General features: G+C 39.3%; 2 protein-coding genes across 4 annotated transcripts in view; one reads left to right on the plus strand and one right to left on the minus strand.

The window, feature by feature from the left end:
- Positions 1-13,191, plus strand: part of ANO3 (anoctamin 3) — a 210,878-nt gene that overhangs the window by 172,071 nt on the left and 25,616 nt on the right. For all 3 annotated transcript variants that reach the window (XM_054200150.1, XM_054200152.1, XM_054200151.1), the window contains exon 13: positions 1,768-1,828. In XM_054200150.1, the coding sequence (XP_054056125.1) occupies positions 1,768-1,828 (61 nt within the window). The remainder of the gene's footprint in view (positions 1-1,767; positions 1,829-13,191) is intronic.
- Positions 4,562-7,738, minus strand: MUC15 (mucin 15, cell surface associated). The gene is made up of 3 exons (XM_054200153.1): positions 7,048-7,738; positions 5,625-5,780; positions 4,562-4,722 (listed from the first exon to the last, which is right to left on the minus strand). Exons 1-3 carry the CDS (start codon positions 7,736-7,738, stop codon positions 4,562-4,564), a joined length of 1,008 nt encoding a protein of 335 aa, XP_054056128.1.

Here is a 13,191-nt window from a genome sequence, read left to right on the forward strand (position 1 = left end):
AGCAAAAGACCTATCTATATGGATAATTGATCCCACTGTATGATTCATGCAGCGAACATACTGGATTTATTGATACCCAATGCCAAATAATCAATTCCCATTTCAGAACCGTAAAAATAGAAAAGAAGAAAAGAACGGCTATACAGATAAAAAATATGTGGTTTTCATTTAAATTCTCACAATATTATAATAATTTTACTCAATAAGAAATAAAGTAGAGGCAAGCAGCACTGTTTCTATCAACTTTTTCAGCTTTCCTGAGTTAGTTTTCTTAATTTGGGAGGCAGAAGGAACAATGCCAGCCTTCTCAGGAAGAATGAAAGTCTGTCAGCAGGACGGGTTCTCCTTGCAGCAGGCAGCTCTCGCAGGAGCAGGTTAGGTCACCTGCCCCAGGCGGGCCGTCAGCCCCGGCATCCCGGCACACCTCCTGTACAGAACATTCCTGCTGGCCAGAGTAACTTCAGATATAAGCAAAGGTCACAGTACGGAAAAACTACATCTGGTTACCTGTGCCCTTCCTTTGGCATAAGGATGGGTTTCTTTACATGCTAAAAGCTTAAAAATTAGTGCTTAAGTCATCAAGAGAGTCAACACCAAGGGAAGTAAAGTCTTTTCAAGAATATTCTGTTTCAAGACATTCTATTCTTATTTCCTCTCCTTTCAGATCCTTTTTCTAACATATGCCCGTTGATGAGAAGTTAGTTTGCTCTATTATTGTATAATGATTTGTGCCTTTTTTTTCAAATAGGAATTTGAAGTCTGTACTTTGCTTACTAATGCTCAGAACCATCATAAACTACCTTTCACTAGAAGAAATGTAGGCCCGTTATCCCTGGATAAATTACAGTGCTGTAAATTGGCAACTTTAAACCTAGTCAAAGTACATTGATCTTAATTTCAGCTTCCTAAATACTGTTTCATACTATGGCTTGAATAGAAGTAGTTCTGGATTTTTGGATTCATAGTAGGTGAGACATCAGATTCACCCCCTCAGATGCTTAGAGTGATCTATAGGCATGCAAAAACTAATTACTGCTTGTTTTCTATCGGTAAGCCTTGGACTTTACAGCAGAATATCTATTCTGCCCAAAAGATCTTACAACAAGCAGTAAGATAAGGGATAAATCCAGCTCAAAGGAGAGCATTCAGGAGGTGAAATTACGTGCTTTAGAATTTATGTTTTGGGGGAGTGGTATTTAGAATTTATTTAATGTTTGTGAGAGTTTAGTGGCATTAGCCTTTTAAGAAGGATAAAATGTCAGCAATTAGAGAGGCTGAGATGTCTGGATGAAAAGGCATATATACTATTTTTACCTGCAAAGAAATTGCAAGACAGCTTAGGAGAAGAAAATGGAATCCAAAGAGACATTAACTAAGTAATAAACAGAGGAGGAAAAGTGAAAAGACAGAAGTTACTTAAGCTTGTAAAAACCTTAAAATGTAACATGCTGAGGTTAAATTTGACCCAGCACGTGAGTAGAACTCTGGAGGAATTTTTAGCCTGTCTGGGCATGGACAGAGCAGCTCTTAGAGTCTGTGAAAGAAATAGACTGGAAATGCACGAAGTGACAGTCTGGAAAACCAGAACTCAAGCTGTACTGAAAGACAGAGGGGGACAAACCGCAGTAGAAGAAACATGCAAGTAGGGCTTCTTATTAGAATGCTTAGCTCTAAGTTTCTGCCACCAGTTACAGACTCTGGGATTCTTGGGGCCGAAAGATAAGGTGGCAATATTATTTGTTCCTGATGTATTTATTTTCTATTCAGGTTACACATTTGTTTGATAATGGAGGGACTGTCTTCTTTGCTATTTTCATGGCTATTTGGGGTAAGTACATTTTTATTTGTTTTGTACTTTTAGTTCATCTGACCCTTTTTTATGATTACTGGGTAAAGGGAGATTATAGCTCTTGATAAACTTTAAAGAAGGATTATGATTTTGTCTCACAAACTTTTTTCCTGTTTTCATCAACTTCAATTTCTATGATAGTAGTGGGTGAAAATAATACTTTTTATTGTTAATGTAATGACTGTCTTTAGCGTCTTAAATATCTTGCATCCTGAATTTTATATCATGCAGGCAGAAGTCTTTTTAAAGGCAAACATGTAGGTTAATTTACTGATCTGGAGTCAATATAAAAATCATGTCTTGTAGAGAATTCTTACAGAATAAAAGAGGACATGGGATCTAATTAGAGGGAAGTATAGGAAAGAGTTGATGTTAAGTGCTTACGGCAACTTAACCATTTATATTCAAATTCTCAGTCTGAATATCTCATTACGTTCCCTCTGACATCGCACACATCGTGTCATGGGGCATGAAGCCAAGCAGGGCGATACCTGCAGAGGCCGCTCTTGAACAGGAGTTACCAGGAGCAGTCTTGCCTCTCTTAGAAGGTCAGTGTAATAGTGACATGCAAGACAGATGTAACGGCTCCGGCACGAAATGCTTGATGGAATTAGCTTTCACTGAAGCTAATAGAATTTTGCTGCCGGAAAGTAGAAAAGACTGGTATTAGAACAAGAGATAATTCATTTTACCAATGTAAATGTTTGTCTATGTAAACCCTGAGAAAATAACACCAGTTCACGTACGGACAACTGTCTGAATTCAAGCCAGAGTTTTACAATTTTGAGTCAAATGGCGCCCAACAGCTTTATTTACATAATATGTATGGGTAACTGTTAACGGTTCTAACTTAAAGTGAAGGATGAACAAATGTCACAAATTTTGGAGGCTGGCCTGGTAAAAACAAAAAACAAAAAAACCCCATACAAAGCAGAACATCAAAGAGGTACATAGACAATGTAAGCACATGCATATACATACAAAAATCATAATTAGATTGTTAAAAATTAACATGATAAAAGTATAACTGAAGGGCACACTGATTGCTTGCCTCAGTGACATTTCTTCATTCATAATCTTGCTGTTGACAGCCTTGCAATTAGTAATAATTAGTTTCATGAATTCCTCAAATACATGTCACTTGGTTATACGGTTACCAGTGTAGACAGCTCTGATAGCTTCTTAGCATCACTTCATCTCTGTTTTCACGTTCTCCTTAGAGAGAGCTCTTTCCATTCTCAGCTGAGGCCAAGGTTCAAGCGTAAGGAGCAGTTTTTGCTTACATGATTCTGCTTTACCATTGCCAGGAAAGATGGCATATATATGTGCTCAGGAAGGTGAAAGCTGAATATTACATTTTTCTTAATTTCAAGGAGCACCTAATACAGGTGAACTTGTCTCAGATTCTCAGTCTGCTACCCAACGCTCTGGATACAGTGTTAGAAATCAGGTTCTGGTTTTGAGGAGAAGTGTGCTGATTTCGCGACTGACCCCTGCGGGAATGGCAACACTGCACGTGTCCGCTCAGTTCTTAAACCTTTTAAATGCTTTGAAATAAATACCTGTTTTACTCGTCTGCGGTGTGACTGCCGTTGTTTCTCTCTGGTGTGTGCGTGCATATGTAATTTACATATGGAATGAACCCTCGTTACAACATTCACAGTCAGTTAGTGAGATAAATCCATCGACATGATCCACAGCCTCCACACTAAGTAAAGCATTTTAACAGAGTCATAGGAACAAGTACGTGTCCCATGTGAGTAGTTATTTTCTCTGCACTTTATTTTGTTTATTCTATGCCTTTACAAGTATGTCTTTCTCATGTTTTTTTTTTTCTTTCTATTTAGACATGTCTGGTTATTGCAAACAGATAAACCGTGCAATTATTTGCATTATACTGCTATAGTTTTACACTTTAGCTGGACAAAACCAGACCATGCTTTTTAGGGTATCTATATACATGGCAGAGGTAATTCCTTTCCTTTCGTGTTAAGTATTTCTTCTCTCTAACCTGTACCAAAACCTTTTACATCATTTCTGCAGATCTAGCCTGCAATGCAAACAACAGATCAGTTTGATGGATAAATAGAAGCTCCTCTTCTTTTGTTCCCTTCAATTTTAACTCCGTGTCATCATAGTCAAAGGTTAAATGTAGTTTGTGTTACTCAGTAGTTCCATTCTCCCCAGCAAACTTCAACCTCTGAGTAATCCAAGTAAACCTAATTCTTTTTGTCGTATTCACTGAGGAAAGTACTAATGTAAAGTGGGGAAAATTATGCCCTATGTCATTTATCAGAGAGGAATTCTATTTGGACAGAGTAGTTTCACCTCAAGGTAGTTAAACGTGGGATTTTTTTATATTGATGTGAAAATGTCATTGCAGCCCTGCTCAAATTTTGCTGTTACAATGTCTGCATTCTAGACCAAAGTTGCATAAGGCAGAATTTGACCTGGGTGCTATTTGTCTGCGTTATTCCTAAGAAAGCAAGTGTAATAACCTTCCAGGAAAACCATAAGTTGATGATTTAATTACAAAGTAGAAGAGTGATGCTCTGTTACTGGGCCCTGCTTGGTGCGTATCAGCCTATCGGGTGATTTTTCCCTTGCTTTTTCTGTTTGCGCGGTAGTGGCTGTAAGATAACAGCTATCAGATCGTTTTGGGAAAATTGAAAGCGTCTAGATAACAAGCGAGAGTATCATCTGAAGCAAACATTACGGAGAAAGGTGGGGTGGTGTCATGTCAGCCATAGGGATGCCATCGGGTGGGCTCCCTGCGTTGTCTTCCTCTGCCTTGTCTGCCATGCTGGTTTTCTCATCTGATGCACATCCAAAACTCGTATCGTATGGGCCAACTGAGTTGTCTAAGTGGAGAACTGAAAGGATAATGTGATTATTTTTTACGTATTCCCTGAAAGATTCTTATCCCCGTATGCTGGCTACCACACAGTTTAGTTCAGCCGTCCGTCGCAGATAAATCTAGTTAACATCTTTCTTGCATGTAGATGAACCAAGGGTGAAGGCCCTGATTCACAATCGTCTGAGGATAACACGTGTCCTCCCAGTAACACCCGTTCAGGACTACATGGGTGGTCGACTTTCAAAGCCAGTTCCTAATCTGACGTTCTGGCAGCTTTCAGCTCTTGCATTTGAGCCAGAAGAGGCGTACTGCCAGAGTTTTATTTTGCTTTGATTTTATATGAGAAAAAAAGTGTGTTTAGCCTCTCAGCATTTGTTTAAACATTTGAAAATAAAGTCCAGGAACAGGATACAAATGTTTGGACACCGTGTGATTACACTTTAATACGAGTTTATACATATTCATGGCGAAGACAAAAGTAATCTTTTTAAACCTCTTAAAAATGTTTTTACTCCTAAAAACAGATAGAGCTTCATCCCTCATTCTGTAATTGAAGTTGGATGAGCAAGGAATTCAGCTGTTTTCAGCTAATCAAAGTTTGTGAGAGCTTTTGAGCTATAGTTTTGAACTCTCCTGTAATTCTTTGAAGAGAGAGAGGTTCAGTGATACTAGAGGTGATATTTCCTGATATTTTGGAGGTAAAAAAAATAACTTGTAAGGGGGAGACGCAGCGTTCAGGGGAGAATTGGTTAAGCTAAAATTTAAAAATAATGAAGTACTGTCAGTTGAAACCTAGTTTGACTGGAGTCAGTGATATAATTCCCAATAATTCAGTAAGACCAGACTGTTTAAACAGCTCTGTGCAGAAATACGAAAAAATAAAATGTTCTTGTGCAAGACACTTGTGCTTTTCCTTACCTGGGTCATTCCTTGTATCATCGTAAAGCCGTCTGTGGGAAAATGACTCAGACCTTTTCTTACCACATATAAAATATCCAATCAGACCAATTAATATAGATCCCAAAATGGCTCCCACAGTGACACCAACTATTACTCCTCCTCTGTGGATTTTCTCTAGGAGAAAAGGAAAGAGAGAAGAGACAGTCGAACGAGAATAATAAATCTGTAAGCTCAGATACTTCACTCTCGCTTTATAGCGGGTGAGGGCTTTGTGGAATGAGACTTTCCGCCACGGCTCTGAAATACTTGGCAGACTGTGACTCAACCAGCCTCTCCGCAGAAACCCTGCCTTTGTAAAGGAAAATAGGCATCTCCATCCTTGACTTCAAAGGGAATAACTGAGGTTTAAAAAAAAACACAGAAGGCTAAAGGAGTTTTTAGTTAAAAAAAAATAAAAAGTTCCAGGTTTAATTACAGAATCAGTTGCCGTCCTTTTATTTAAAGAAATAAGCAGTAATTGCTCTTTGAATGCAATTATTTGTAAGCATTTAAGCCAGCAGTTAAAATTGCAGCCTCTGAATGTCAAGCGATTAAGTTTTAGCGTACCAGTTCTTCAGTATGCAAAGTAAGAAATCCAGTAACGCTTTCTGCACCTGTTCAGTGAGCAGAATAACTACATTCTTCCAAGATTTTCCTCCCATTTCATAAAACTTTTCTTTAAAGTTTTCTGATTTTCTTGGAACTGAACTTGCTCTGCCACCCCCCTTCCTTTTCAGTCGTGTCATCTAAAAATCGGGTACATTGTAATTATTAGAACTATGATGGGAGACGTGAAAGTCTGATGCTCCTTCAGTTCTTAGTACAAACCGTACTCTACTGGATATGATGGATAAGCCTTTCAGTCCTGTGTTGAAAGCTTGAAAGCTAATTAATGGCAAAAAATTACTGTGTCTTCTAATCTTCCCCTTTCTTTTACTGAAGACCTGATTCAGAGCAGCGGGATAGAAAAGTGCCATGACGGTTTTATGCTCCATTGTTTTCCCACACATGCTCAACTTGATAATTAAATGCATAATGAGTAATTCCTTTGGAAGTATTTCTAAGAAGTCATCTTTGGTCACAGAAGTTTCGGAACTTAAATAAGTTGACGTGTTCCACATTTAAATCGTTATTTCTACACATCTGCTTTGCGGGTCCACTCCAGTGTGAACGGGCAGCACCTGTCATTAGGTTCCTCCACTCTTGGAAGTGTTAAAAAAGCAAATAAACAGCAAATAACTTTTTAAATTTTTTTTTTATTTTGGGTGTTTGTTTTAGTCTGTGCTAGGTCACATTAGTGGCTAGTTCACACGTTTTATGAAGTCTCCTGTTCAATGAATAAAAGGTTTGATTTCAGCATGATGTTTTCATTAAACCAGTTGGACTTTAGTTAGACACTTACCTTCAGTGGCATCTTTTGAATTAGGTGATGTAGTAGGACTGTTGCTAAAGTTACGATTCAGCTCTGTTGTCTGATGAATGGGGTTGAGGTTTGGTGTAGGACTGTCCTTCATCGGGGGTGACGTCAGAGTGACGCTGGTGGGGAACAGCGAGGTGGGGTTGACTGGAGGGTTATCACTGGGGAGCGCCGCAGCCGAAAGGGTGCCGTAGGTGACCGTGGAGTTACTCGGTGTCACTGTGGAGGTGGAAGCAGCTGCAGCGCTTTCGGTCACTCCAGAAGAGTTGCCCGTTGATGTTAATGTTGCTAGAGACATTGGGATTCTGCTGAAGTTTGTGGCCGAGTTATTTATTCCACCATTTGATACCATAATGACAGTTGAAGAGAAAGTGGTGCCATCAGTGGACCTCAGGGGTGTGCTCTTTGGCCGAGTGCTCATCTCTGGTTTCTTCGTTACATTTTCTTCGGCACTGGCGGCTGCTGGTGCAGTGTGGCTGATGGTAGAAGGATTTATGGCAGTAGTTAATGTCAGAAGGAGTCCGTGTGGAGCTGGTTGCACTGTAGACTGATTGTTATCTGTAATTGAGGTATTTCTGTTATTTGTGTCATTTGCTTTTGGGGCCTTGGCATTGCATTTGTTCCACGGCAGCCTTACAAGCAGAAAAATGAAAATCATTCCACAGGAGGGCTGCATGGTGTTGACTTCAAAGTTTCTTTCCTTGTATAGAGAACCTGCAAGAAATTCACTTTTCTATTATTTCATTTGCAAAACAAAGCTACTTGGTTAAGACCCAAATGAGCTAGTAAACAACTTGGAGTTATACTATAGAAGTCTCGGTAGTTTACCCCATGATGATGCTGAAAACTTTACATTCCTGAGTGTTAATGACTTAAACAATGACCTAACACAATACCGATGATCAACAAAAGCGTTTTGCACAAGAAAATTCCATGTTTCTCCAAACAGGCCTCCTACTCAGAGGGGAATAATTCAAACCCACTTTGCTATAGAATGAGGTAACGATACATACTTGGCTGGCGTGCTTGAGGCAACGTTTTCTGGGCAGGGAGCAACTCCAAGAGCAGACTAAAGAGTTATGCTCCGTTGCGAAGAAATATAATTGTTACAATTAGCCCTGAAAGTTGATGGATAATGTTTTGTGACCCTGAGCAATGAGTGTCATATGAATGCCGCCAGGAGCAAATTGAAAACTACATCAGTCCAGGGATTATGGATGATGCTGAATTTGTATGGAAACTTCTTTTCCTATAGAATATGGAAGCTTTATGTTATGCATTAATTTTTCAAATGTTAGATTAAGAAGGGTGAGGAAAAACTCATCCTGAAGTCACTTGGTGGTAGCAGGTATGCCGTTCGGTATATCCGTGGGGTTTTGGTGGGGGGAGGTTGTGTTTTTTCTATGTATGAAACAGGTTGAGATCATGCAGGTTTTAACTCCCACACATAACCTTTTATGTGACAGCACAATAAAAAGTATAAGTTATATCTTCAGCATCGTTAATTAGGTGTCTGTGTATGCGCGTACTTTGCCAGCTGAAGAAAGGAGATACCTGGAAAAAGTAGCTATTTCTTGCATATTCAGCCTCCCCTCCTACTGTCATCCTTTTTCCTATAGGTGTTTTCTGTGTGGTTTTTTGGAGGGGAGGAGGTGAGGACTGTTGTGTTTGGTTTTGGGGTTGTTTTTTTTTTTTTTTCATTTAATTGTGCATTTTCCCCAGGTTTCTGTGTATGTGACACTGTCAGAGCAATGGAAAGTGCACGTAGAGGCACAGTAGATAGCAGTCAGCTATTGGTAATGCCATACCAATGAGTAGATGATAATTAAAGATCACGTCGTTGTATCTCATTTTGGCTTTCTTCTTATTTCTTTTGCAGTCTGTTCTTACATGTTTTCTGTGTTTAGTGGTTAGAAGGTGGTTCCATTACCTGAAATGCATGTGTATTGATAAAATGCCATTTAATCTGCGTATTAACGTATGTTCCACTTCTCCGCAGTGCTTATTTCCCAAGTTAAGGTCACTTATATGGCAGGAAGGACCTGTGCTTGGAAAACATTTGTAACTTAATTAGCAAAAAATAAAAGAGAAAATTTCTACTTGAGGATCAGTCAAACCAACTACTCTGACGCCAAAAAAGCAAGCTGAAGAAAACCCCTTTGGAGTTCATTTATCAGCTCCAGTTATGTTTACAATACGAATTATAGGCCTTCAGATGACTATGAAATGCTGCGCAACCTGAATATTAGATTTTGATTTGGTAGTGCCAATAATAGCTGCAAAACAGTGAAGGAAAAAAACTTAGTGTATTACAAAGTTTTCAAACACATGCTTTCATTTTAACAGAATTATTGCTTTAATTCACGGGCATGGTCTTTCCTTCCTTGTATAGTCCGATTGGCGAACAAAGAGGATTTGGCCATATCGCTTATTCAATGTAACTAAATTAGGTAGGGAAATTACACTCAATTCCCTTTAACTGCCATTTTCATTTGCAGAGCAGTGTACAAAGGAGTCACTATCCTTGCTGAACGAATTCTTTGTCTTTTTTTCCCCGATTGGCTTATTTTTGTAACTTTCTTCATGGGGGATCATAGAGAAGAAACCTCCTTGCTTTGAAGGTTGTGTACTCTTAGTTCTCAGGCTGCGATGAACTGCTGCCTGGAAATCCTTTTGTGTGTAATGATTAACTCTTCTTTTTCTAGTGCAACATTAATATTCATACCGTTCAGAAAAACACTGAAGTTCTTCAAAGATACTTATTGCCTTTCGAGCTTACTGCGCAAATAGCGCTATTGCAGTTCAACAGCCATGCTATGGATTAAGCAAAACTTGCAGAAGGGCCCAAACTTTAAATTAGCTGGTCAAGCAAGCATTTAAGGAAGCTATGAACAGATTATTAGTGAAAAAAGTAAGTCTCGCTGTTTGATTCACTGGTATTCATGTTACTTAGCACCAGCTTGGTGGAAGTCAGTGCAGTTGGCGTAACCTGAAGTGTGTAGAAATGACATCGGCACGGGATTAGGCTGCAGTTCAGTTACCTAAATTAGCTCTGCCTTGTTTTAGCATGAAAAATGAGTTTTTTACATAGGATGGTCACCACCACGCATCTGCAGTGGATTTTGCACTCCGCGTTTGTTTCTGTGGTGCTAGAGTACGATTTCATCTGAGACCTACGACAGCTGGGTAGGGAAAAAAAAAGCCAAGTCCAATAAAAAGGGAAGGTTAAAGTTTCCCCTTCGGTGTATGACTTTATGAAGAGGTGTGGTGGCCCCTGTTGGAGGAATTCAGCAAGATGTGAATGTGGTTTCCCATAAAAGTGGCCCTCCAGCGTGAACCTGACTGAGGATGCACCGATTGTGTCCGTGCTGGAAAATGTGTAGCCCGGTTGGAAGAGATGTGTAGAGGTGCTGAGGACTTGATACCCACTCCTCACGCGTTTCTGGAGGGGGTTGCTCTGAACTTGCCACAATCTCTCCTCCCCTTTGACTGAGCACCCTTTAAGGGTTGGAGTGATGTGGATTAAAACGCTGATGTAGGTACAGCCACGTTGAGGAGGCTGTGGTTCTATATCACACCCACTCCTCTATTTTAATTGAAATGAATTGAAAAAAGGCTACAAAAATCCTTGTTATTCTGCTATTAATAAAGATTAAACTTGCTTTACAGCAGAAAGTATGCAATATGAAGCTGCTGGTGTACATACATGGACTTCTGGACACCGAGACTCGGGGTGAAGCCCTTGTCCCGTTCAGATCCACCTCCTCTGAGTCTATGAAGGTTGCGTTGAGATTGCATCTGGCTTTGTGTTCTCCTTAAACTGCACAGGGTTGTGCGGAAAATATCTGCTACACAGAAAAAAAGTGTCCTAATAAATTTTTATATGGTGACTTTCGTATAAATGTATATATCTAGTGGCATATTCCGTATTTAAAAGTAGATTTGGGGCATGTTAAAGTAATTGCAACATGGATTTCCTGAACACAACCCAGCACCTGGCACCAGTAGGTGTAACGTCTGCGAAACTTCTGCAACTGTCAAGAAAATAATCACGTCAATCTTCAGAACTATTTGAAGGGCATTCTTTTGCATGTCAATAAATTGAACATTGCCCAATTCCCTCCTGGAGCAAAGTGATTAGAAAGTACTTTATGTAGTCAACGGTGACATGATGAGCAAATTACTAACGGCACTTCTTTGTTTCTTGTGGTCTGGAGTAACATGTTCGTATTTGCAGAGCTCTCACACCTACCTGTGCATTTTAAGCCTCATAAAGCAGATTATTTTTACCTTTACGTCAGTGATCCAAAAATAGATGGAACGAATACATAGCAAGATAGAGAGAATTTATATTCTAAAATTCAGAAAGAAATAATAGCAAATGATGGTCCCAGAAATGTATTGGATTTTTGCTCCTGTGGCTCTTTGCTCTAAAATTCGGATTGCCCTCCAAGGATGAGATGCTTCTAAATTTAATGAGCAATGAATATTAAATTTCAAGCTTAAAAGTATTTTAATTTTTGTACAAAGAAAATAATTTGTAAGTTTTTAGCAAATTATAGAGGAATATAAATATGAATTGTATTCTATAATTAATTTTCCCCCTCTGTTGCTAGCTAACAACCTGACAAGTGCACTGACTGAGCTTCCCAAGTGTGTATTTCCTGATTATTTTTGGTGTAACTAAACTCACTAAAAGCAAGAACAATTTCCTTACAGAAATTTGGTATAAATTAGCATATACAGAATACTTCCCTTCACCACCACCAACCCCCCCAGCATTTCAAATGGGCTCTGAACTGACTCTGAGAAAAATCTGTATTTGCTTGATAAAGGGCAGAAATAACCAATAATGAAAAGTACGAATTGGAGTGAAAAACTGTCATTGTATATGGTTCCTACTTCTCTGCTTTAATGTTTGAATTGCAAAATTAATTTTCAACATCGAAAATAATTTTTAATTCTTGTCTCAGAAATACACTCAGAAGTAGAATTTGGCTACAACAGCACTGATTGGCTTTCCAAACACTATATAAAAGATTATTTAATAAGCAGAAAAACCACCTCAGACTTACCTTTGAGCTCCACAAAATACGCAAGAACCTGTTGAAATGCTGCTGTGGCCCCGGGTGTGCTGAGTCTGGCGGGAAGAGGGGAGGGCAGGTACGAGCGAGGTGGCAGCGTGTCACCGGTCGGGAACGCGCGGTGCGGGCCAGGCCAGGCGAGGTGGGGCAGCCCTTGGCTGGGAACCAGCCCGAGCGACCTCGCTGCTCCCACCACCCAGCTGTGTCGTCACAGAGTCCACAAAAATTGCAGTATTTATGGTCAAGTGGGTAGGCAGCGCTTATTGCCTAATCCTTGGAAAGTCTTTGAACCGGTATTTCAGAAGGGCGACTGTTTTCTGTAAACTATAGAAGCTATTGTTCCATGTACAACTATTAATTTAACAAAAGATAGGTTTTTATCATCGCAGAGTTTGCATCGGTATACTTTGGGAGATGAAAACTGGAAAAGGCGTGTCTTCTACAAAAGAAAGCAGCAAAACGAGTTCTAATAAGAAAAACGTGCTGCTAGAAATAGGGACCGGAGATAGGGTCTGATCCTATCTCCAAATATTTTCACAGTTACAGTAATTTAGGATAACAATCTAAATTCTAATTTTCTGAATTTATCAGATGTCACTATTTCTTACTTTGGAATACATAACCTGGCAGGGACCCGAATGTGACAACTCCTAATCCTCACTTTAGGTTTTATATAAACAATACTGGATTGAAGTAAGAATGAGGAAGTCAGGCATGTCATATATAACTTTTAATACGCCAATCTAGTAAACCTGTGATTTATTTTTTTTTTTATCCTTTAATTCTTTAGGTATATTTATTCTAGGCTGGTATGTGGTGAAGAGCGACTGAGAAATGTTTCCGTATTTTGTGACTGAGTGGAATGCCACGATGTTGTTATCTGTTTCCACTTTAAATTTTTAAGGAATCAAGTGCAAATACGATTTCGTAACTTATCCTCGAGATAAGTGTTGAGGGTATGGCATATACAGGAGGTGTTTGTATGGGAGCAACTAGTGCTGTTTTCATGAAAATACTGCAGAGGACAAGTAGAAGGTTTTCTGTG

The sequence above is a fragment of the Rissa tridactyla genome, chromosome 4 (assembly GCF_028500815.1).
Source record: "Rissa tridactyla isolate bRisTri1 chromosome 4, bRisTri1.patW.cur.20221130, whole genome shotgun sequence".
In the NCBI taxonomy this organism is placed as follows: domain Eukaryota; kingdom Metazoa; phylum Chordata; class Aves; order Charadriiformes; family Laridae; genus Rissa; species Rissa tridactyla.

Bases quoted from the DNA above. Each gene is read 5' to 3' on its own strand.
- MUC15 (XM_054200153.1), bottom strand. From the start codon at position 7,738: ATGCAGCCCTCCTGTGGAATGATTTTCATTTTTCTGCTTGTAAGGCTG. The intron at 5,781-7,047 runs GTAAGTGTCTAA...CTTTTCTCCTAG, and splicing joins TTCAAAAGATGCCACTGAAG to AGAAAATCCACAGAGGAGGA. The intron at 4,723-5,624 runs GTAAGGAAAAGC...TTATCCTTTCAG, and splicing joins TGATACAAGGAATGACCCAG to TTCTCCACTTAGACAACTCA.